This window comes from Budorcas taxicolor, chromosome 2 (genome assembly GCF_023091745.1).
Source record: "Budorcas taxicolor isolate Tak-1 chromosome 2, Takin1.1, whole genome shotgun sequence".
Classification (NCBI taxonomy): domain Eukaryota; kingdom Metazoa; phylum Chordata; class Mammalia; order Artiodactyla; family Bovidae; genus Budorcas; species Budorcas taxicolor.
The window spans coordinates 24,921,577-24,944,792 of NC_068911.1; the positions used below are offsets into that span (position 1 = coordinate 24,921,577).

The 23,216-nt window shown below is 46.7% G+C and overlaps 1 protein-coding gene across 1 annotated transcript; it reads left to right on the forward strand.

Annotated features, from left to right (window-relative positions):
* Positions 1–4,762: 4,762 nt before the first annotated feature.
* UMOD (uromodulin) lies at positions 4,763–18,778 on the forward strand. Its single transcript, XM_052635999.1, has 10 exons — positions 4,763–4,856; positions 5,989–6,765; positions 6,861–6,968; positions 8,668–8,876; positions 9,821–9,969; positions 12,494–12,739; positions 15,604–15,766; positions 16,369–16,450; positions 17,620–17,661; positions 18,717–18,778. The coding sequence occupies exons 1-10, from the start codon at positions 4,763–4,765 to the stop codon at positions 18,776–18,778; spliced, it is 1,932 nt and encodes a 643-aa protein (XP_052491959.1).
* Positions 18,779–23,216: the final 4,438 nt, after the last annotated feature.

Consider the following 23,216-nt stretch of genomic DNA (forward strand, 5'->3'; position numbering starts at 1 on the left):
CCAGATAACCTCATCTCAAGATGCTGATCTTAATTATACCCACAAAGACCCTTTTGCCATGTAAGATAACATTCACACAGAGAAGGAAATGGCAACCCACTCCAGTGTTCTTGCCTGGAGATTCCCAGGGACGGGGGAGCCTGGTGAGCTGCCGGCTATGGGGTCGCACAGATTCGGACACGACTGACGTGACTTAGCAGCAGTAGCAGCAGCATATTCATGTTGCTGGTTTGTGACATTCACTTAATTCAGGTGTAATAGACCTCTTGATAAAAGGAAAGCATAATATTTTAGGGACTAAAGTCTATACAACGCACCTGGGCCTCTCCACAACCTTCCCATTATGTAATGCAAAGGCTGATTGTACTTAATCAGGCCTCAGTAGCCTATGCCCCAGTCTCTCCTTCCCCAAACCCAAGCCTGTCCACATCCAGACTAAGCAGGGAACAGCCTGAGGCCCTGGAACTCACCTGAACCCGTTGCCCTGGCAGGAGCAGGTATTAGTATTCAAGACACGATTCCAAGCTCACCTGCTTCAGCCTTAAAGCCATGTGGCTGCCAGTTGAAGGAGGGGTCCCCGGGGGCTTCTAGGAAATCACGTGGAACTAAATCACATGGAACAGAGCTCCTGACTGGCCATGAGCCAGAAAATGGGTGTGCTACTTGCCTGTCCCCCAGATGCAACTGGGGCCTTAGGAAGTGGGGGCTCAGATTGGTGAATACAGTATGGGTAGGTGAGGCAGGTGATGAGAGAAAGACCTTTAACAGAAGGATTTTGTCTCTATGAAAGGAGAGTGGATGTGGAAGATGAGGCCAGAGGCAGGTAGATGGAGATGTGGGAAGCATGGCTTAATGATTCCAATGAAGTTGCCATATCCTCATCAAGTATGTGAGGCTGGTGGGGGCGGGGAAGGGTGGGAAGAACAAAGAGTGGAAAAATAGCCAGTTAGAGAAATATACCACAAGGTGATCTAGCTGTGTTGAATCAAGGTGATGTTTACTGTTTTAAAATACAGATTTTATTATAATTCAGGCCTGACAAAGGCAACAGATTAGGAGATAACTGTCATCAAAAGATAGTTTATTATACTCTCAGGTCCTAAGAGGAGGGTATATATCACGCCATGAGGGGCCACACAGGAAAGTGCTAGAGTTGGTCAGAAGGCAGAGGAAGCAAGGGGAAAATCTGACTATAATTGAAAATGTAGCCTTTATTGTGGTTTCCATAGGAAGGGACAGAAGAGGCAAGGTAAGCAGGTTTAGGATTGGCTAGTTGGAATAATGTCAGTAGGCTCTGGGACTTGGAAATTGTCCCTAGTTATCTGGTACCTGGTCCTGAGTGTGAGCCCGACAGAGGAGAGCTTGGGCGGTGGGCTCTAGACTGGCTGCTTTGCATGTGAAAGGCATGCTCTCAGGAATATGATATTCCTAGAGATAGCAAGGTATATCTCCAGTGCTACCTATATCCAAGGCATTAGTTCACCCTCAGTGGGGCAGTCCCTCCAGAATCAGCAGTATCAAGATGTAAAAGCATCAAACACAAAAACTTGAATAATGTGGTTGGTTATTAGACTTAAGAATAGTCTCAGCCCAAACTCCCTATTTTCCTACCTGAGATCTCTGCCCAGACAACTTCAGGAGCTACCTGGAGCTCCATCTTTAATCCTTTAAAGACACCCAGACTTAGGTTTTGACAGAGCCTCATGTTCACCAACCAGAAATGACATTCACCATCTAGGATTGAGAAAAAGAATATTAAGAACTTTTATTTTCTTCTGAAGTTATAGCAAAGAAAGGGGAAAAAAAAAACATTCTTATGGGGGATAAACGGGCAAAGGATACAAACAGTTCAGAAAAGAATAAATAGTAAGCAAATGAAAAGATAACTTCCTTTTTCATCAAAGAACTGCAAAAGTAAATAATAATAAGATATTTCTCACTTTTCCACAAAGATGAAAGTTAATGCCCAGGGTGGCTGAGTACTGTGCTGGGATTGTAAAGTAACTGTTATAGATCTCTCTGGGGTGCTGTTTGGGAAGAAACATCGCTGAAAACTGTGTTACCTCTTTTCCTATGAAATTCCCCTGAGCAGGTGAGTGAGCTGCTGCTGATAGTCACCCGAGCACTAGGCCAGACAGAAGGAGAAAGCCCTCAAAGAGGCAATGCTGTGGCTCACTGTCATATTTCCTGCTCAGCCTGAGTTCACATGCACCTGATTTTTCTCAATATGGCATTGCCATTAACTTGGAATTAGGTCAGGAGACCTAAGGCTGAGCCAAGCCCTGTCATTCTCTACCCCATGACTGCACATCACCAAAACAGCATCGGCAGTGACTTCCACAGACGGTACCATTGCTATATACCTTAGCTTGCATCATCTCCTTTAATGGCCATAACAATTCTAGGACACGGGTATTCTTGTTTTACAGATGATGAAAATTACCTCTGGAAGGAAGATTACTGGCACACAAAAAAACGCTGACCAGGATTCAGATAGACTGACTCCAAAGTCAGTCTGTTCATCTACAAAATTATCTACTTCTCAAGGACCTTCCTTCATGCGAATTCAAATTTCTTGATTCACAGAGCATCTGGTCCAATGATGTCTGAATTATCTGCTGTCTCTGACCTTCAGCCATTCTCAGCTCCTTTCCTGATCACATTGGGACCCCAGGGGAGCTGGCTGAACCTGTGAGGATGGCATTTGCTTTGGAATTGAGTGGCCACAAGTACACATCCTGGTGGGGACAATGAGCACCCCTTTTCTCCTGGAGCAGCCTGGCTTCAGATTCTGGCCTCTGCTTGGCTCCACTTTGTGCTTTTCAATGACCAAGAAAATCTCAGGCCCTTGGAATTGTTTACTCAGTTAATTTCTAACTAAAGAACCTCTTGTTGCCAAAAGGTATAAAACAGAGCCCTTGTAACTGTGGGCACAACTGTGACCCCCAATGTCAATCATTTGGGGTCTCTACCTATTAGGGAAAAGAACAACAACCACCTCACAGCCTAGAAAAGGAAAACACTGTGTCAAAAGGGAAAAATATTCCACCCCCATTAAAATAATTAAGAAAGAGAACCAGAGGATCATTGGAGGAGAGATTGCCAGTGGGGGACAGATATATATATATAGATATGAAAGTCACCTACTTGTAAAAGGATTAATTCTACCTTTCTGGTTTCAGGTAAGGCTATCTGCAGCTCTCACTTCTCCTAGCCGCTTCTCCCATCTAGTCTTTGCCGGCTCCCATTCTGTTTGAGGGATGGGGGTCTGGAAATGAAGAGATTGGACACTTGAATCAAACTTAGGATAAGTCATTACTTTGCTGACTATTGACTTTAAGGGCTTTGGTAAATCAACTCCCCTCTCTTTGATCTTGCACTTCCCTAACAACAATGACTACAATTTTTGCATTTGTTCAATCCATATTAGTGAAGTTCCTATTATATACCAGGCATTGGGGATGGATAGAGCAGTGAACAAGAGCATCTGCTCTGAACCTGCTTTGCACATATCATCTTTGTTAATACCGGGATGATAATATGCAGTCTGTTATTAGCCAAACTGTAGTTCACATCATTTGTGGGTTACATTCAGAATTTTCTTTTAATTAGAGACAATAGGATATATCAGCAAGGAATGCACATAGTAATGGTAAGAATTGTTTTATAAAACATTTATTTCATGTGTGCATGTGTGTGTATGTGTATTAGCAACTGTACTGGATCATGTCATAAAATATTTTCCTTATAGCAGATCATGGTCACTAAGGTTTGTAAAACACTTTCCTATGAAGCAGGTTCTTTACTAACAGGAGACTTCACACTGAGCCTAATGCATTGTAGCCATTCAGATTGTGCAAGCAATAATCTCTATTTCATAGATGAGGAAACTGAGTCTTAGTGAATTGAAATATATTGCCCAATGTCACATGTGAGTTTACCAGTCATAGTGATTGGTAAAATAGGAGTTCAAATCCTTGTTGCAGCCTCCAGGTCCTATGCCTTTAACCACCATGCCACCTTATTATGCTGCTATAAAAACTGGGGTATTAGTAGACTATTTTGCCAGGTGAGTGAAATAATATCTGAGTACTCTGGAAGCATTAAAATACCTTATGAAGATTAATCACCTCTCAAACTACTTATTTCAAGCCACTTCCTTACAATAGGTGAATTGCATGAAGTCAGGGAACTTGTCTGTCATTTGGTGCTTAGCTTCCTGCTTGGCACATAGTAACTACTTAATAAATTTCTGTTGAAAGAATAAATGCATCTAGGAAAGTTCAGAGTTTTCCATGAGGGGATCAGGAGGTAGGAAAGTTCAGGGTTTTCCGTGAGGGAATCAGGAGGGTGCCTCCAATAAAATGGTGAGTCCAGAACACCCACCCCCATATCTTGCAGGTTCCTGCTCCAGATGAGAGACTCAGCTCTTTCAAATGCACTGAGGCTTGGGGAACTGAGGCTGGGATGTGGTGGGAATTAAGAGTAAGGCCACAGAGGGGAAAACTCTACCAAAGCAAGGACCACAGCACTACACACTTTTTGTGGTTCACATAAATGGCATCTCCTGGATTTGCACAGTACACAAACAAAGCACTTTTCCCAACTGTGGGGAAGGGAGTTCCATCATGTGTTTATCTCATCTGACTCTGTTCACAGGACTTCAGGGATCAGGGACGGAAAGGAAATCTCAAGAGGCCAGCCTTTCCTTGCTTTTGGGAAAGTCTTCCTAGACCAGAAGAAGCTGTGAGGAGCAGAAAGGATGAAGTGTCTTTTCTCTCCAACCTTGATGTGGATGGCAGTGGTGGTGACCTCTTGGGTCATCATACCTGCAGCAACTGACACCTCATCAGCAAGTAAGTGCTGTGTGTGCAGAGAGCAGTGTCACCATTAGCAGAAGAGGTCTCAGTCCCTCTCCTTTTATGCTTGGGATTTGCATAGTCTATTTTAAATTCATTTCTTATACTTTAATGTACATAGGACTCACCCAGGAATTTTACTAAAATGAAGATTCTGATTTGGTAGGCCTGGGGTGGGGCCTGAGACTCTGCATTCTAACGAGCTCCCAGATGATGCTGATGGTGTGATCCTTGGATCACATATGGAGAGACAAAAGTTTAGAACATCACTAAGCCCCCCTGCCCTGGCACTTTACTGGAAGGTCAAGAACACACTCAACCACACAAGAGATGTGAACATACCTGTGTGGTACCCAAAGACATCCCCTTTCACACATACGTGACCCTTCCATTGGGTTGCACATTGCTGTTAGCTTTTTGTTGGAGAAGGGAGCTAGACACCTCTACACAACCCCCAACTGGAGTTCTCTGGAACAGAGTAAATACCATTGTGTCATCATGGAGCACACACACTGTGGTCCTATAACCTCGATTTGTGTCCTGGCTCTGCTGCTTACCAATGAAGCAGATAGCTTAAACCTTCTGACTCTCTAGTTTCCTCACCTTTAAAATATGGCTAAATACAAAAGTCATTCCCCAGGGCCACTGGAGAGGATTCTATCAGATAATGGATAGAAAATGCCTATCCCAGTGTTTGGCATATCCTAAGTGCTTAATACATGAGACCTCATCGTCTTTACTGTTATTATCGTCACAGAGAAACACACAAAGTGTCAGTGCCCCCTGCTAGGTAGAGAGGGGAGGCAGAGAAGGAGATCTGAGCAAAAGGCATAGAATATATCAAGTTGGGGAAGGGGTGACAGGGTTCCCTAAATCCTTAACGAAGTGTCAAGAACTCTGCATTATTCCTCTGGTGGTGGAAAGGTGGATGTTTGAAAATATGATACAGCTTGAATGCAGTGCTTAACACAAGAATGCAGGTGGGTTGTTTAGACATCGGGGGAGGTTTATTGTTTCTTTCAAAGGGGGTCTGCTATGTCTCAAAGAACCCTAAGGACCATGGAAAGAGTCTCTTGGTGAAGAGTGGCCAAGCGGTCCCCACTCTGAATCTGGGTTTTTCTGCCTGCAGAAAGCTGCTCTGAATGTCACGCCAATGCCACTTGTACGGTGGACGGCGCTGCCACGACCTGCGCCTGCCAGGAGGGCTTCACTGGTGACGGCCTCGAGTGTGCGGATCTGGATGAATGCGCCATTCTGGGGGCGCACAACTGCTCCGCCACCAACAGCTGCGTGAACACGCTGGGCTCCTACACATGCGTCTGCCCTGAAGGTTTCCTCCTGAGCTCGGAGCTCGGCTGCGAGGATGTGGACGAGTGTGCAGAGCCAGGGCTCAGCCGCTGCCACGCCCTGGCCACCTGCATCAATGGCGAGGGCAACTACTCATGCGTGTGTCCCGCGGGCTACGTGGGGGACGGGAGGCACTGTGAGTGTTCCCCGGGCTCCTGCGGGCCTGGGCTAGACTGCGTGCGGGAGGGTGACGCGCTAGTGTGCGCTGACCCGTGCCAGGCGCACCACATCCTGGACGAATACTGGCGCAGCACAGAGTACGGCTCCGGCTACGTCTGTGATGTCAGTCTGGGCGGCTGGTACCGCTTCGTGGGCCAGGGCGGCGTGCGCCTGCCCGAGACCTGCGTGCCTGTCCTGCACTGCAACACGGCCGCGCCTATGTGGCTCAACGGCACGCACCCATCGAGCGACGAGGGCATCGTGAACCGCGTGGCCTGTGCGCACTGGAGCGGCGACTGCTGCCTGTGGGACGCGCCTGTCCAAGTGAAGGCCTGTGCCGGCGGCTACTACGTGTACAACCTGACGGCGCCCCCTGAGTGCCATCTGGCTTACTGCACAGGTGAGTGGGTGTCTCCCAGCAACCCCGCCCTGGGCCCTATGGGCACCCCGAGAGACTGGAGCTCATCCTTGTTGACTGTATATGTGACCCTGCAGACCCCAGCTCTGTGGAGGGGACGTGTGAGGAGTGCCGTGTGGATGAGGACTGCAAATCGGATAATGGCGAATGGCACTGCCAGTGCAAACAGGACTTCAATGTCACTGGTGAGGCCGGTGGGGAGGTGGGGTGGTACTCAGAAATGCCAAGGACCTGCCTGGGGAGGGACACATTCCCGTGTGTGAATTGGGGGCCTGTGGGGATGACCCAGGGTGTGCATATTATCCAGTCAGAGTGGAAAGTCAGTCCAGTAATACCCATTAAAATCAGCAAGAAGCTCTCTGGATTCCTGGAGTCTCCCCTTAGTTGATCCATAAGCTCCCAGAGCTTGAGAAACAACCCCACCCCCAGGCTTCTTTCGGGGGCCCCCAAAATCCTGATGGATAAGCAGCAGGTTGCCACCTGTTGGCCAAAGGCTAAACTGAGCTGTATTCCCAGAGCACAAGAACACAGGCCTGGCCAGCAGTCTGTGGTTTCTTGGACTGGGCCCTCCACTGACCAGATGAAGACCCTGAGCAGGGCCCTGGCCATCTCTAAACCTGTTTCCTGTATACATAATGATTGAAGCAGGCTAGTGTTTCCCAAATTCCAGTCTTGGTTTTAGTCACAACCTGCTTTTAAGTAAACTTGGGACGTTGAAGTTCACTACTGTGTCTTATCTGTGGCAAGTAACATCTTAGGTCTGTAGTAGCAGTAATAAGGAGAAGGCAATGGCACCTCACTCCGGTACTCTTGCCTGGAAAATCCCATGGATGGAGAAGCCTGGTAGGCTGCAGTCCATGGGGTCGCTAAGAGTCGGACACGACTGAGGGACTTCACTTTCACTTTTCACTTTCATTCATTGGAGAAGGAAACGGCAACCCACTCCAGTATTCTTGCCTGGAGAATCCCAGGGATGGGGGAGCCTGGTGGGCTGCTGTCTATGGGGTCGCATAGAGTCGGACACGACTCAAGTGACTTAGCAGCAGCAGCAGTAATAATGAATACAATGAAAGAAAGTTGTTAAATTTCAGCATCTATGTAATACTTTAATTTAAAAAATCTAACTGGATCTCTTTATATGCTGCAAATACTTAACCAGAGTTCTGCTCTCTGTGATTTCAAGGAAAATTAGCAAGTGTCTGGATGCTGGGAGGGATTGGGGGCAGGAGGAGAAGGGGACGACCGAGGATGAGACGGCTGGATGGCATCACTGACTCGATGGACGTGAATCTGAGTGAACTCCGGGAGTTGGTGATGGACAGGGAGGCCTGGCGTGCTGTGATTCATGGGGTCGCAAAAAGTCGGACACGACTGAGCGACTGAACTGAACTGAACTGATGGTGTTAATAATAAAAACATTAGCAAATCTTGAAGATTGTCCCCTTGATACAGAAAGGATGGAAAGAAACTACCATTAACTTGTTAGCTTTGTTTGCTTGCTATTTGTTTTGTTTTACTAGGATTCAATGTTATTAGTGCTGGGGCTGTGGAGTCTGGCAGGCTACAGTCTGTCTATAGAGTTGCAAAGAGTTGGACACATCTGAGCACACAGAGAGAGCAGTGAATGACCCAAATGTATTACTTTTCTTTGTGTACAGCCTGTGCTTAGGGTAACATGGGCTGGTGGTTAGTCACATGGATCCATCCAGTGATACTGGGAACCCAGTCTCACGTCTCCACCTCTCTGAGAGGGGAGACCACAGCATGACTCTGAGTACTTCCAGCTGGTGGCCAACCTGGCTAGCTGGACCTGGGCCCTGGGCATGTGCTGAACCTTGAATTGTGGTCACAGGCCTCCAATCCTGCCTTCCCTGACCATTTCAGATGTCTCCCTCCTGGAGCGCAGGCTGGAATGTGGGGTTGATGACATTAAGTTGTCCCTGAGCAAGTGCCAGCTGAAGAATCTGGGGTTTGAGAAGGTCTTCATGTACCTGCGTGACAGCCAGTGCTCAGGCTTCACTGAGAGCGGCGACCGGGACTGGATGTCTGTGGTGACCCCAGCCAGGGATGGCCCCTGTGGGACAGTGATGACGGTACGTTCTGGCCAGTGTGGGACGGGGTCGGAGCACTGCCTGGTTCAAGCCCAGCCCCACCACTTACTAGTTGTGTGAACTGGGTGAGTTATTTAACCTGGATGTGGCTCCACTGAAAATGGAGTAATAGTAACTCCTTCATAGGGTTAGGAGAGTTAAAGGTGTTACTGTGTGTGAAGTGATTAGGACAAATGACTGGCACAAAGTAAATGCTCAATAAATGTCAGTTTCAAATAAAGAGGACAATCCATAGTGACAGTTCCCCATTTGACAGGTGGGAAATGTAGTGCCCCAACAGGGCAATGACTATTCTAAGCCAGTAGGTATCAGCACTGAGTTCAGAAGCAGATCTGTTTGTCTCTGATGGTTCCTGGGAGGCAGAGTCTGCACTTTCAGTGTTCAAAGAACCAGGGCCTCAGCTACAGAAGCCTCCTCCAAAGGGACCCAGAGGTAAACATTTGTGTGAGTGGGTTCTGCTTCCTCGCATGTCCCTCATCCTCCACAGAGGAAAAAAAAAAAAAAAAAACAAACATAAGAAACAAGGAAATAATTGTCATTTGCCAAATATGACTTTTTGACAATCTGCCATTAATGATGACCCAGTATGTGATGTTTAGTCTTTTGGCATGTGCGAGAGGAGGTATGAGGTGATGGGAAGAGTCCCAGGCTTCTTAGATCCCCTGTACCGTGGATAAGTTGCCCAGTTCCCATGAACTTCCATCTGTATTAGGGAGGTGGTCATCCTGCCTCTCAGGGTCATTGAAGGATCCATGCAAAGATGCAGTAGGGACATTCAGCTTGGGCAGGGGGTGCCTAGCTCATGACTTGTGCTCATTGAAAGTGGGAGGGTAGTTTCAGCAGTTACAATGCCTTTGGTTTTGAATCCTACTCAAATTCTATGCCTTTTCTGCCCTTCCTCCCCCCACCTTCCTACCCCAATACAGAGGAATGAGACCCACGCCACATACAGCAACACTCTCTACCTGGCAGATGAGATCATCATCCGTGACCTCAACATCAGAATCAACTTTGCGTGCTCCTATCCCCTGGACATGAAAGTCAGCCTGAAGACCTCCCTGCAGCCAATGGTCAGGTGCGGCCAGAGAGGGCCCCCAGTGTCCCTGGCCAACTCCACCCCACAAATCCTTGGCCACCAGGACCTCAGCTTCTCTGTCAGTTGCCATCAATAAGAAGCTGATTGGAGGTGGTCAGCTGGGAGGCAGTGTTGGACTCCAAAAACAGTCCATGAGGAGCCCAGCTAAGAAATCTGGAGCCCACTTTCAAATCCTGGCTCTATCACACAAATGGCTTTGGGAAATTGATAGCCTTATTCTAGGTGTCAGTCTTCTTGTATGTGAAATGGATTTAGCAGTAATGTACAAAAGTGCTCCACAGAGGTGAAACCCATATTAGGGTCCCTGGTTTACCTGAGGGGTAGGGTGGTCGGGAGAAGGCAATGGCACCCCACTCCAGTACTCTTGCCTGGAAAATCCCATGGACAGAGGAGCCTGGTGTTGCAGTCCCTGGGGTTGCTGTGAGTTGGACATGACTGAGCGGCTTCCCTTTCACTTTTCACTTTCATCATTGGAGAAGGAAATGGCAACCCACTCCAGTGTTCTTGCCTGGAGAATCCCAGGGACGGGGGAGCCTGGTGGGTTGCTGTCTATGGGGTCGCACAGAGTCGGGCATGACTGAAGTGACTTAGCAGCAGCAGCAGCAGCAGGGTGATTGGGCCAGAGGAAAGAAGCGAGGGGTCTCAGTTCAGACCTGCTATGGGAATGGGCAAATTGTACCCCACATTTGGACCTCAGTTTCTTTCTCTGTAAATAGGAGAAATTTGAAATTATGCTTCCTGGAGTATAAAGGTCTTTAAGGAGGTGATTTGGGGATGTGAACCAGAGAACGTTTTTAATTTTAATTTTATTTTTTCAATTGAAGTATAGTTGATTTATAATGTTGTGTTAATTTCTATACATTCTTTTTTTATATTCTTTTTCATTATGGCTTGTCATAGATTATTGATTCTAGTTTCCAGTGCTATACAGTAGGACCTTGCTGTTTATCCATTCTGTGTATAATAGCTTAAATCTGCTAATCCCAACCCCCCTACTCCACCTCCCCTTCCCCTGACAGCCACAGCTCTGTTCTATATATCTGTGAGTCTATTTCTGCTTCATAGGTTGCTTCAGTTGTGCCATATTTTAGATTCTACATGTAAGTGACATCATATGATATTTATCTTTCTCTTTCTGACTTTACTTCGTATGATAATCTCTAGTTTCTTCCATGTTGCTGCAAATGGCATTATTTCGTCCTTTTTTATAGCTGAGTAGTATTCCATTGTGTATACGAACCACATCTTCTTTATCAATTTTGTTACTTAAAAAATAAAAGGATCCTGTTGCTAAATAAACTTGAACATTTCTGAATAGGATGAATCACAGGCCAGTGATGCAGATACTGGGAAAAAAAATAAGAGCTGTGTTCATAACAAGTGTTTATCAAGAGCTGACCATATGTCAGGCATTGTGCTAAGTGCTCTAGTTGGAACACCTCATTGAAATCTTAGCATGGCCTAGAAGGTGTAAGTATTATTATTATTGAAATTGAAGTTCAAAGAAAGCTTAGTAACTTGTCCAAAGTGGTAGAGGACAGTAAGTTACAGAGCTGGGATTCAAACCCAGGCCATCAGGCAGAGAGCCTCCACTCTACCGTGACCTTTTTTTTTTTGAAGCTTCTCCATGGTCACATGTTTTCTGGGCCAACCAGCCTTGGGGAAGGGCACTGCCACTGATGAAGGTGCTTGGCTGACTTGAAGGAAGACAGTTGCTCCTTGTCTGCCTCTGTGTGGAACATCACCTGGACAATGTGGCCGTGTCCCAGACCTGCTAGGTTCTAGGGAACAAAACAGCTGTATGCAGATCTCTCTCTGGCTTAAGCTAGAAATCTCATCCCAGTTGAACACCAAGTCCAAACAAATAACCCAGTACTCACCTCTAAAATGGACTTCTGCATTACTATTTCTCATGTACTCCCTTTCCTGGGGCATCAGTCTTTCAGTGTCCTTTGTAGGATAATCCCCACGGAGTTGCCATCAGTGTGGCTGTTTTTAATGTGATTTAAAATAATATATTTTAAAAATCCAAATCTTCTGCTGTAGGTAGAACCAGAACTCTGACTAAGGCCTGTAGGACTCATAGCCCATCTTTTAAAACTGTTCTATATTAAGATCAAAAGAGGAATCTAGGTGATTCCCTTGAGAATGTGTTTGCCACACTTAAATGCAAGGGCCACCATATGAGGGGGTGGATGTGTTACAGAAAAATATGATCTCTGGATCAGAAGGAGCAGCGTCACCTGGGAGCTTATTAGAAATGCAGAACCTTGAGCCCTATCCCAAAGCTACAGATCCAGAATCTGCATTTCAACAAGATCCCTAAGTGACCTGTGTGTGACTATTGTATTTTGCAGAGCAATGGTTGGTGGATTCTAGTCCTCTTGCTGGATTAAAATCCAAAGAACTGCCAGGGACTGCCCAGGAATGCAGATCAGAAAGAGTGGCCTATCTGTTGCTGCTCTTGGTTCTGGTTCTCTCACCAGCCTCTCTCCCCCTGCAGTGCCCTCAACATCAGCATGGGCGGGACCGGCACATTCACCGTGAGAATGGCGCTCTTCCAGAGCCCTGCCTACACACAGCCCTACCAAGGCTCCTCTGTGACCCTGTCCACAGAGGCGTTTCTCTACGTCGGCACCATGCTGGATGGGGGCGACTTGTCCCGGTTTGTACTGCTCATGACCAACTGCTATGCCACGCCCAGCAGCAATGCCACAGACCCCTTGAAATACTTCATCATCCAGGACAGGTAAGGCCTGTTGGATGGAATTTGGGGCCGGGGAGTGTCTTTAGAGTTGGATGGGTACAAAGTACATCTTCACATTCATTCACCTGTAGCTGAAATTTAGCACTGTCATTCATTATGATATAGGCAACAAACCAGAAAAGTATTAGCAGGACATTTGAAGACATTTACACAAGTCAATATTTTTAGTTACTATATTGTAGTATTAGAATTTCAACTAGATCTTATTATTTGATATATATCAAATACATGTACTTGTAAATATATATTTATATCCAGATATGTAAATATATGATGTATTAAGTTCAATATTTTAAGAATTATATTTAATTTTTTAAATTATCTTATGTAATTTAGTGTATGCATTGAAAGCATTACTTTTGATGAGGAATGCATGGGCTTCATCAGATGGCAGAGGGGGTCTAGGATTCAGAAAAGGATGAGGAACGTATGGAAAGGCAGGCCCTGGACAGCAGCAGGCTGGCACTTGGCTGGGAGGAGTACAGCAGAGGCATGGTTAGACAAGGGTCAGTTGAAACAGGGAGGACACAGATGGACTGCTTTTGACTCAAACACATTAGAGAAATAGTAACCACACTGTGAGAAAGTAGTTCACATTTTCATTCATAAATTGAACAGATATTTTTGGAGGCTTATTGTGTGCCAGGCTATGTGGATAACAGTGAATAGAAGAGACAAAAGTCTCTGCACCCTTATCACTGACATTCTAAGTGGGGAGATCAACAATTAAATGAAAGTGCCATCCATGGCATGTTAATGATGATGGCGCTATAAAGAAAAAAGTGAAGTACAAAAAAGGGAGGGGAATTGCTGTTTTAACAGTGCAGTCAGAGAAAGCGCTCCCAGGAGACCCTGGCCTATTTCTGTCTCAGTTCTCTTAGAATCCGCCTGGTCGCGTCAAAGGGAAAAGGCTCAATTGGGTGCTCATCTGGTGTTCACACTTCTGTTATTTGCTAATCTCCCTTTACAACAAAAAGAAAGGAGAGCAGAAGTCTTTTGATGGTCTTTTACAATCAACAGTGTTGAAGTAAAATGTCATAGCAGTGTCTGACTGTGTTTGTATGGTCGTGTTTTATATATGGCAAGTAATGTGTTGTGTTCCCAGTCGTTCAGTTCTTTGTGACCCCAGGGACTGTAGCCTGCCAGGCTCCTCTGCCCACGTAAGTCTGCAGGCAAGAGTACTGAAGTGGGTTGCCATTTCCTACTCCAGGGGATCTTCCTGACCTCAGGATGGAACCCTCATCTCTTGCATCTCCTGCATTGGCAGGTGGAGATTCTTCATTTTGCCACCTGGGAAGCCCTTGGTTTGCTATTTGTGGTCATGATCTTTTTAAAAAATAAATGTATTTCAACAAAAACATCTGTAGATTTAAAGAAAAATAGTAATAATAATATAATAATATGAAATAATAGTACAGATATTGGTAAACAGGAAAACATTCAGGGAGGTGGTTTCTGTATTAGGCAAAAAAGAACTGAAATTTGAAAAATCCTGACATGACTTTGCCTGGGACATCATGGAGACTTGGGCTTATAGCATGGGTTTGCTGTTTCTTAGTTCAAGATACAAGTCAGCTCATCTGTCTGGATATTCATGTTCTCATATGCGAAACAGGCATGAAGAAAATCTACTGTGCAGGGATTTTTAAGCTTTGTGTGTGTATGTGTGCAGGGATTTTTAAGCTTTGTGTGTGTGTGTATGTGTGTAGGGATTTTTAAGCTTTGTGTGTGTGTGTGTGTGTGTGTGTGTGTGTGTGTGTGTGTATCTGAGTATAAAGGTAGAGCATGTATATTGTGAAAAGCTTAAAAAGTCTTGAAAACAAAGCATGAACAAGTGTTGGCTGTGGCCCTGTGTTTCTGCTGTGGCATGGGTGGGAGCTGGGCTGAGGACTGCCAGTCTGTGAGATGCTCAGAATATCACTGGGGTGTAAGGAGGAGATGAGTTGGGGAGGTGCTTAGGGGCTGGAGGAGATGCGTAGGCGCCTTACTTGGGTTGACTGCCTGGAGCTGCCAAGGACAGTGCTGGCTGCCTCTCCCTCTGCTTTTCGTAAGGTGGGTCCCCTTAACCTCAGGGCTTTTCTTTTGCAAAGTGGAGTCAGGTTTGAATTGTAGGGGACACAGAGCAAAGTGAACGCCATCCCGAGAAGTTCCTTTCTCAGTCCTCCTGTGCAGTCAGCCTTCAGCCCCTTTTCTAAGTCCGTTTTGAGCGGATAGTGTCAAAGAGCAGAAGGGATGCCCTATTTGCCTGCTCAAAGAGCCTGCATACCCTGATCCAGCCCAGCACCCACGTGAGTCTCTGGACGTGCAGTTTTGATTTTCTGTGTGTTTGGGTGTGCTGGGTAGTAATGTGTGCTGATGAGCACACATACACACCCCTATTTGGCCAGCAGCCTTCAGTGCTCAGATGTTTCCAACGTTAGAATTAACACCAGACACTAGTAGATAGCCAATAAATGGTAGGTAATGACTCCTGAATGCCATTTCCTGGGAAATCAAAAAGTGCTTACTTAAGGATACACTTACTTAAGTGCTTACTTACTATCCTTAAGTAACTGTCCTTAAGCTCTGAACTGATCACATTTGTATTTTAGAGTTACATACATGTAGCACCTATTGTACGGCAGATGCTGTTTACTTTGTAATTTTAACTCATTTGATTGTCGCAATTATCTCACGATGTAAGGTAAATTATTCCTCGCACATGGATAGGGCAACAGGCTCAGAGGGATTGCGTAAATTGCCCATAGTCACACAGCTAGTAAGGGACAGATTGAGATCGGAACTCAGGAAGTCTGGCCCCAGAATGTTTGCATAACCAACCATGTTATATGATGTACGCTTCCCAGATGTCCACGCGCTGTGGACTCAACCATCCAAGTGGAGGAGAATGGGGAGTCCCCTCAGGGCCGGTTTTCTGTCCAGATGTTCCGTTTTGCTGGAAACTACGACCTGGTGTACCTGCATTGTGAAGTGTATCTCTGTGACACCGTGAATGAAAAGTGCAGACCTGTGAGTCAGACCTCCCTTCCCTCAGCCTGGTTGCCACACCCTCACACCCAGCTCCCGTAACCGAAGACACTTGGCCACAAGGTTAAAAGAAAACAAACGTCTCTGCCATATTTCCATTTTAGTACGGGGGTAGTCAGAGCTATAGGACGAGGCTGCCATGGCCAGACAGGAGACTAGGCTGTGGGGAAGCTGGGTGCGATCAGGGCACTGCAGTAGGCTGGTAAACCTCTCACTTATCTGCAAGCTTGTGTTCTAATAGCAGAAACTGACATTTTTAAGCACTGTGTGCAGCTTCTGTGTGTTAACTTTTTGATACTTAGCGGCAACTCTATAAGGGAGGTATTTTACTAGCCCCTTTTTCCATATGGGGAGAGAGGCTTAGAAAATGTAAGTGACTTGCCGAACATCATACATCTAACAAGTGGCAGAGCAGGGACACTAACCCATGTATACAGATCTCCTAACAACCCCTACCTCTACCATCCTCAAGTCCCAGCCTGAGGCAAGAGGTTGCTCCTATGAAGGGTGCACCCAGCTCCCCACGGCAGGGCCTCATTCAGTCTCTCTTGTGGAAAGCTTTCTTTGTCACCATCTCCCTGCAGACCTGCCCTGAGACCAGATTCCGCAGTGGGAGCATCATAGACCAAACCCGTGTCCTGAACTTGGGTCCCATCACACGGAAGGGTAAGAAGGGCACTCCCCCCTCTATGTTCCTGGTGAGAAATGTTCTCTGGAGATGAGGAGAGGTGAGAGAACCTGGCACTTGGGATCTTACTGGGGTCCAAAGAGCTGGAGCAAGTGAATCCTGTGAGGCGAGGTAGACTATAAGAGGCCTTCCTCCTGCAGGTTCTCATTCATTGCACAGCTGTCTTCTCATGCCTGCCTTGTGCCAGGGCTTGTGTTAGTGGCTGGGGGCTCAGGATGAGCAGCAATGGGTACAAGCCTGGCTCGTGTGCCACTTATGGACCAGTAGAGGAGACATCATTTAAATAATCATGTGTCTCTGGAGTTGTGATAAGTGCAGGCATGAACATGGATCAGGAACTCTGAGCTCTTGCCACAGGGGAAGCAAACCTAGTCTGGAGGACTGGGGAAGAAAGGAAATGAGGTTTGAAAACTGAGAGAGGATTAAGTAACAGGGGTCAGGGGAAATGGAAAAGAGGGTGGAATCCCAGGGAGAGAGTGGAGAATGAGCAAAAGGCCTGTGCAGGAGGGAACCCAGGGTGTCAGAGGAACTGGCCAGGCGGGCTGAAAGGAGGAGGAGAGGTTGGTGTGGGTGAGCTGATGGAGGTGGGGGACCAGACCACGTGAGGCCTTATCAGTTCAGTTCAGTCACTCAGTCGTGTCCAACTCTTTGCAACCCAATGAACCGCAGCACGCCAGGCCTCCCTGTCCATCACCAACTCCCAGAGTTCATCCAAACTTACGTCCATTGAGTCGGTGATGCCATCCAACCATCTCATCCTCTGTCATCCCCTTCTCCTCCCGCCTTCAATCTTTCCCAGCATCAGGGTCTTTTCAAATGAGTCAGCTCTTCGCATCAGGTGGCCAAAGTATTGGAGTTTCAGCTTCAACATCAGTCCTTCCAATGATAGTACTTCTCTTTTCTCTTCTTCTCCTTCCCCTTCCCTTTCTCCTTCTTCTAATTGAAATATAAATAGCATGTAGTTCTTGCTAAGGTTTTGGGCCCTTTTTCCTGAAAGCAGACGGCAGCCTCTGAGGGGTCCAGAGCAGGGGAGTGAGATGACCAGATTGGGGTTTTTAAAAGACCACACTCTGGCTGCAAGGAAGAGCAGATGGAAGGGGCTTCTTCCAGGCTTCCCGTACACTGATCCTTCTGTTTCCTCCCACAGGGGGCCAGGCTGCAGTGTCAAGGGCTGCTCCCAGTAGCTTGGGTAAGTTCAGATCCTCTTTGCACAGGGACTTGACCAAAACCTTCATCTGGGGCTTTTATCTGTTGGCCTAGGGTGTGCTGGAATGCCCCATCTGCTTGGCCTGAGCGCTGAAGAGGTGACTGCATTTGCGGAAAGTGTTGGGCCTGGGGCTGCACATGCGCACACATACCTGTGTTGTCCCACGACAGTGTACATAGACGCAGGCACACACAGGTGCACAAGAGCAAACATCGCCTAGACTTTTCACACACACCCACAAGGTCACATGCACATATTCATACTCACACACAAAATGCCATGACAGCTGCAGCTGCTTGTGTGTGAATCTGCATATGCAGACGTGTGCATGCTTGAACACACCTGTGCGCAGAGGACAAGCACACTGCATTGTGATCCGCACCCTGGGCATTTCCTGAAGCTTCAAGAGGTATCTCCAACACCTTTGTCAGGATGCTTGGTGCCAGGATGAACATGGCAGACAAACAAAAATCTCTGCTTTCTGCTTCTCTGCTCCTCTGACCACAAAGACCGGAGACCGGCAGCATTTTAATGGCCCTTGACTTATGGCTGCTAAATTGTCTGAAAATCTGGATGAAAAGTGAATCTGTGTAATTGTTACTCTCTTTGGCTCTTGGCATCTAAATCTGAGTGGGTTGTTACACCAACCTAGTGTTTGACATGAGTTAGTTCATTCCAGTATCAGTGAGCTCAGTCCTGGAGACCAAGGTGCCCCCAAGAGGCTTGCCTTTTGTGACTATCCCTCAAGGTCACCAAGGTTGAGTAGGTTGGTCAGTTCACAGGAGTACCCTTTTGAGTGGCTATCAGCTAGTGCCTGCAGAAAGGCTGCCTTTTTCAGATTGGCCCATCTGGGAGGGCACCTTTTCCTAACTGGTTTTCAGGGCAGGTAAAGGAAAAACTTCCTTTTTCTAACTGATCTGCTCAGACAACATGTCCTTTCCTAATTGGTCAATTTAGAGGAGGCATTTTATGTTAGTTTTGCACATAAAATGTGCACGTCAGTGCTAGCGGCAACACTGTAATCTCTTTCTTTTCAGAGCTCCTACAGGTCTGGCTGCCTCTGCTTCTGTCGGCCACTTTGACCCTGACGTCTCCGTGATCAGTGGCTGGAAATCCTGTACTCTGTGGCTACCAACTCACTTTCTGCTGACTGGCGAGGCGATGCAGGCTAGCACTCCACTCACAGAAAAAGGAGCCCACACTTCAGTCACTCTGCTCCTATTTTTCTCCCCTTTAATCCTTGCTACCAAAAAATAGCCTATGTCTATAAATGCTGCTTTCTCTCAAAATGGGGCTTGCGATGTGTCTGTTCACGAGGCCCCTATCTCCTTAAAGGGTATTGCAAAATAATAACTAAAAAAAGCTCAGTCCGTGAGTCATTCATTCATTCAACAATTATTTATTGAGCAACTGCTCTGTGTAGGCACTGTCCGTGGTGCTAAGGATCTGATGGTGAGAAAAACCAGACTCCATTCCTGCCCTCATGGACTTCATGGTCTGGTCACAGACTGGGTTCAACTCTGGTTTTATGAGCTTAAATAAAATGCACACTGTCCCTGAACTTTATCCATCCATCTATCCTTTCAGTCTGTCAAGAAATATTTGCTGGTCACCTACTATGATCCAGGCAATGTACTGGGGATACAGCAATCTCTGCCTTCCCAGAGCTTAAGATCTGGAAGGGGAAAAGTACAACTCATTATAAGTCTGTCAGGCATTGCAGAAATGGAGAGTATAACAGGAGGCTCCTGCTTCTGTCGTATGGGGATAATCATGATACCCTCACAGGGTTCATTCAGCTTTCCAGAAACATTTATTTGAGCACCCAGTATGTGCCAGGCACTATGCTAGGTGCTGGGAAAAGATAGTCATGAATAAGATAGACACAGCTCCAGGCTCTGGAGTGTCACAATCCTTATATAAAGGACTTAGATGGCATGTCCCGCCTCCTTTGCACTTCTCTCCCTGCCCAATGCAGGAGATGTAGACCTGTTTACAAGGCCTTGGCAGCAGAAATGGAAAGCAGACCATTAACTCCATTTAGAGAGGATGTCTTGCAAGGGAGACCTCTAGGAGGTTCCTTGGAGGCACAACTGGAGACCACCCAGGAGACCCAGATATCTCAAGGGGCTCTGGACTTCTTTGACAAGTGGACCAAAGGAAGTTGATTCTCATGGGAAATGTCCACCTTGATGCCAGCTGCTTCCCTGGACCCCAGCTGTGGCTTTCAGAAGAGACCAAGGCCCTGACCCATTTTTAGAACCTCTGATCCCAGGGAAAACCGCACATGTGTATCAGCAAACAGGGGGCTGTGAGGTCAGCATATCTCAAGTTAAGAAACCTCTTATCAGAAACAGACATGCACTGAATCCCCATGCCTGCTGCCTTTATGTCAGAGCTATGGGAGGATGTCCATGGTCAGATGCACCTGCTAGATGTCTGCACAATCTATACTTTGATTCAGGTACAAGAGAACATAAAAAAATTAAAACAAGGGTCAAAGGCCAGGAGGAAAAAATATATCAGAATTTATCCCTTTATCTCTCTGTTCCTTTTTTTCCCTTCCCTTTACGTGTTACTCTTGTTTGCTATCAGGCAGTTGTTCAAGTCAATATTCAACAAATATTTTGAGCATAAATTCAAGACTTGACTCTTTTATAGGCAGCAGGGAAATTGCCAGTGATCAGAACAGAGCCCTGGCTGATAAGGACCTTATGTTTAAAGGGGGGATATGTTTAAACAATTGGAGAAGGCAGTGGCACTCCACTCCAGTACTCTTGCCTGGAAAATCCCATGGACGGAGGAGCCTGGTAGGCTGCAGTCCATGGGGTCGCTAAGAGTCAGGTATGACTGAGCGACTTCACTTTCACTTTTCACTTTCATGCATTGGAGAAGGAAATGGCACCCACTCCAGTGTTCTTGCCTCGAGAATCCCAGGGACAGGGGAGCCTGTTGAGCTGCTGTCTATGGGGTCGCAGAGAGTCGGACATGACTGAAGCAACTTAGCAGCAGCAGCATGTTTAAACAATAGCTATGTTATAAGCCACCTGGGGCATCCCAGGTGGTACTAGTGGTAAAGAACCTGCCTGCCAGTGCAGGAAACATAAAGAAACGTGGATTCAATCCCTGGGTCAGGAAAGTCCCCTGGAGGAGGGCATGGCAACCCACTCCAGTATTCTTGCTTGGAGAATCCCCGTGGGCAGAGGAGCCTGGTGGGCCATAGCCCATAGGATCATAAAGAGTCAGACACGACTGAAGCAAAGGACAGGGGGGCAGGGGGAAACAGCAGTAATAAGGTGATGAAGGTGTTAGTTTACATAACATGACTGGGGAAAGGTCTTACTGAGATGTAGAAACTGAAAAAAGAAAATGAATATCTAAGGAAGACTACCAGTGGTGGGCCAGCAAACGCAAATGCCTTGAGGCCTTGTATCTTTCTACCAAACTTTCACTAAGACTTGGACACCTGAAGTTTGAGACTCACAGGAAAGGGTCTTAAACATACATACTGTCATTTTTGTCCATTTGTTAACTAGTACTTACTAGGTGCTCATTAGAACTGCAAAGATAAGATTGATGTCTGCAAAGATCTTACAACCTTCAGAGGGATACAGATATGCTAGTGGGTAATTGAGTGCGACTGCAATCAGCCCCGAGAGGCGCAGGAGCATGGAAAAGCAGCACCAGCAAGCCTGTGGAATTTAGGAAAGACTTCCTGGAACAGGCAAGCCTGAATGGTAAGCAGTAGGAAGAGGCTGGGCACAGAGTGATCCAAGCAAGCATATAGTATGTCAGCAGAAGCCGTAGATGAGGTGGGAGCTGTGAATAAGGGTCAGATCCCAGGATACTTTGCATGCAAGTCATGGGGAATAATGCAGAGAGGTGATGCCGTGACATCTGGCTGCAGGGAGATAAGAGAATCAAAGGGGACAAGAATGAAAGAGATCCACTAGGCAGCTGTTAAAATCACTCTTCTAAGAAATGGTGGTGGCCTTTCTTAAGGCTGATGACATGGGCATAAAGAAGGAAAGATAGGTTCATGAATATTTGAGATATTAGTGATTATTGGAAATGTTAGACTGAGGAGTAAAGGAAGTAAACAGGTTTCCAGCGCAGGTGACCAGGTGAGCAGTGGTGCCAATGATTAAGATGGATGATGCAATGAGGAAGGTGAAAGTGAAGCTGCTCAGTCGTGTCTGACTCTTTGCAACCCCATGAACTGTGTAGCCCACCAGGCTCCTCTGTCCATAGAATTTTCCAGGCAAGAATACTGGAGTCGGTTGCCATTTCCTTCTCCAGAGGATCTTCCTGACCCAGGGATTGAACCCGGGTGTCCCACATTGCAGGCAGATACTTCACCATCTGAGCCACCAGGGAAGCCCAATGAGGGATCCCCAACGAGGGATGCAATGAGGAGGGAGGGAAATAGGGGAAATCATGGGTTAGGATTTGGACCTGCTCAGAAGCAGGGACATTACTTTGCCAACAAAGGTCCGTCTAGTCAAGGCTATGATTTTTCCAGTGGTCATGTATAGATGTGAAAGTTGGACTGTGAAGAAAGCTGAGCACCAAAGAATTGATGCTTTTGAACTGTGGTGTTGGAAAAGACTCTTGAGAGTCCCTTGGACTGCAAGGAGATCCAACCAGTCCATTCTAAAGAAAATCTGTCCTGGGTGTTCTTTGGAAGGACTGATGCTGAAGCTGGAACTCCAATACTTTGGCTACCTGATGCGAAGAGTTGACTCATTGGAAAAGACCCTTATGCTGGGAGGGATTGAGGGTGGGAGGAGAAGGGGACGACAGAGGATGAGATGGCTGGATGACATCACTGACTCGATGGACATGAGTTTGAGTGAACTCTGGGAGTTGGTGATGGACAGGGAGGCCTGGCGTGCTGCAGTTCATGGGGTCGCAGAGTCAGACATGACTGAGTGACTGAACTGAACTGAACTGAAGGTTCAAGGTGCCTTGAGCATCTCAGTCCAAGTAAAGCAGTCCAGCAGGCACCTGGGAAGGTGAATCTGAAATTAAGGAAGTATTCAGGGATGGAGGTTCAGATTTGGAACTCATCAGCCTGTAGATGGTACTTGAAACCATGAGATAACTTGACAGGTCCTAGGGAGAGTCCATGGAATAACAAAGAAAGATAAGACCCAGCAGCCCTCTCAAGGACAACTGGAGGAAGAAGGTGATTATCATGACAATCATCAGGATAATTTTAGAGCACAGGTATCCAGATAGAGGAGAATAAACAAAGCAGTTGGTGCAGGGCAGTCAAGGAAATGCAGAGTGCCTAAAGGAAGCAGCAAAAAATCCATTGACAAGAGGCCAGAAAAAATGCCCAGTGGACTTGCATAAGAGGGGATGTTTGCAAGGCAGTCTTAGCCATATGCCTCAGATTGGAATGGAGAAGTCAGAGACAGGTGGAGGAACTGATTTTGAAAAGAGGAAAGATCACCTTATCAGAAGCTGGGGAGGAAGTGGAAAGTGGAAGTAGATGTTTATGTTTCTAGAGGAAGGGGACACAAAGGTCAAGT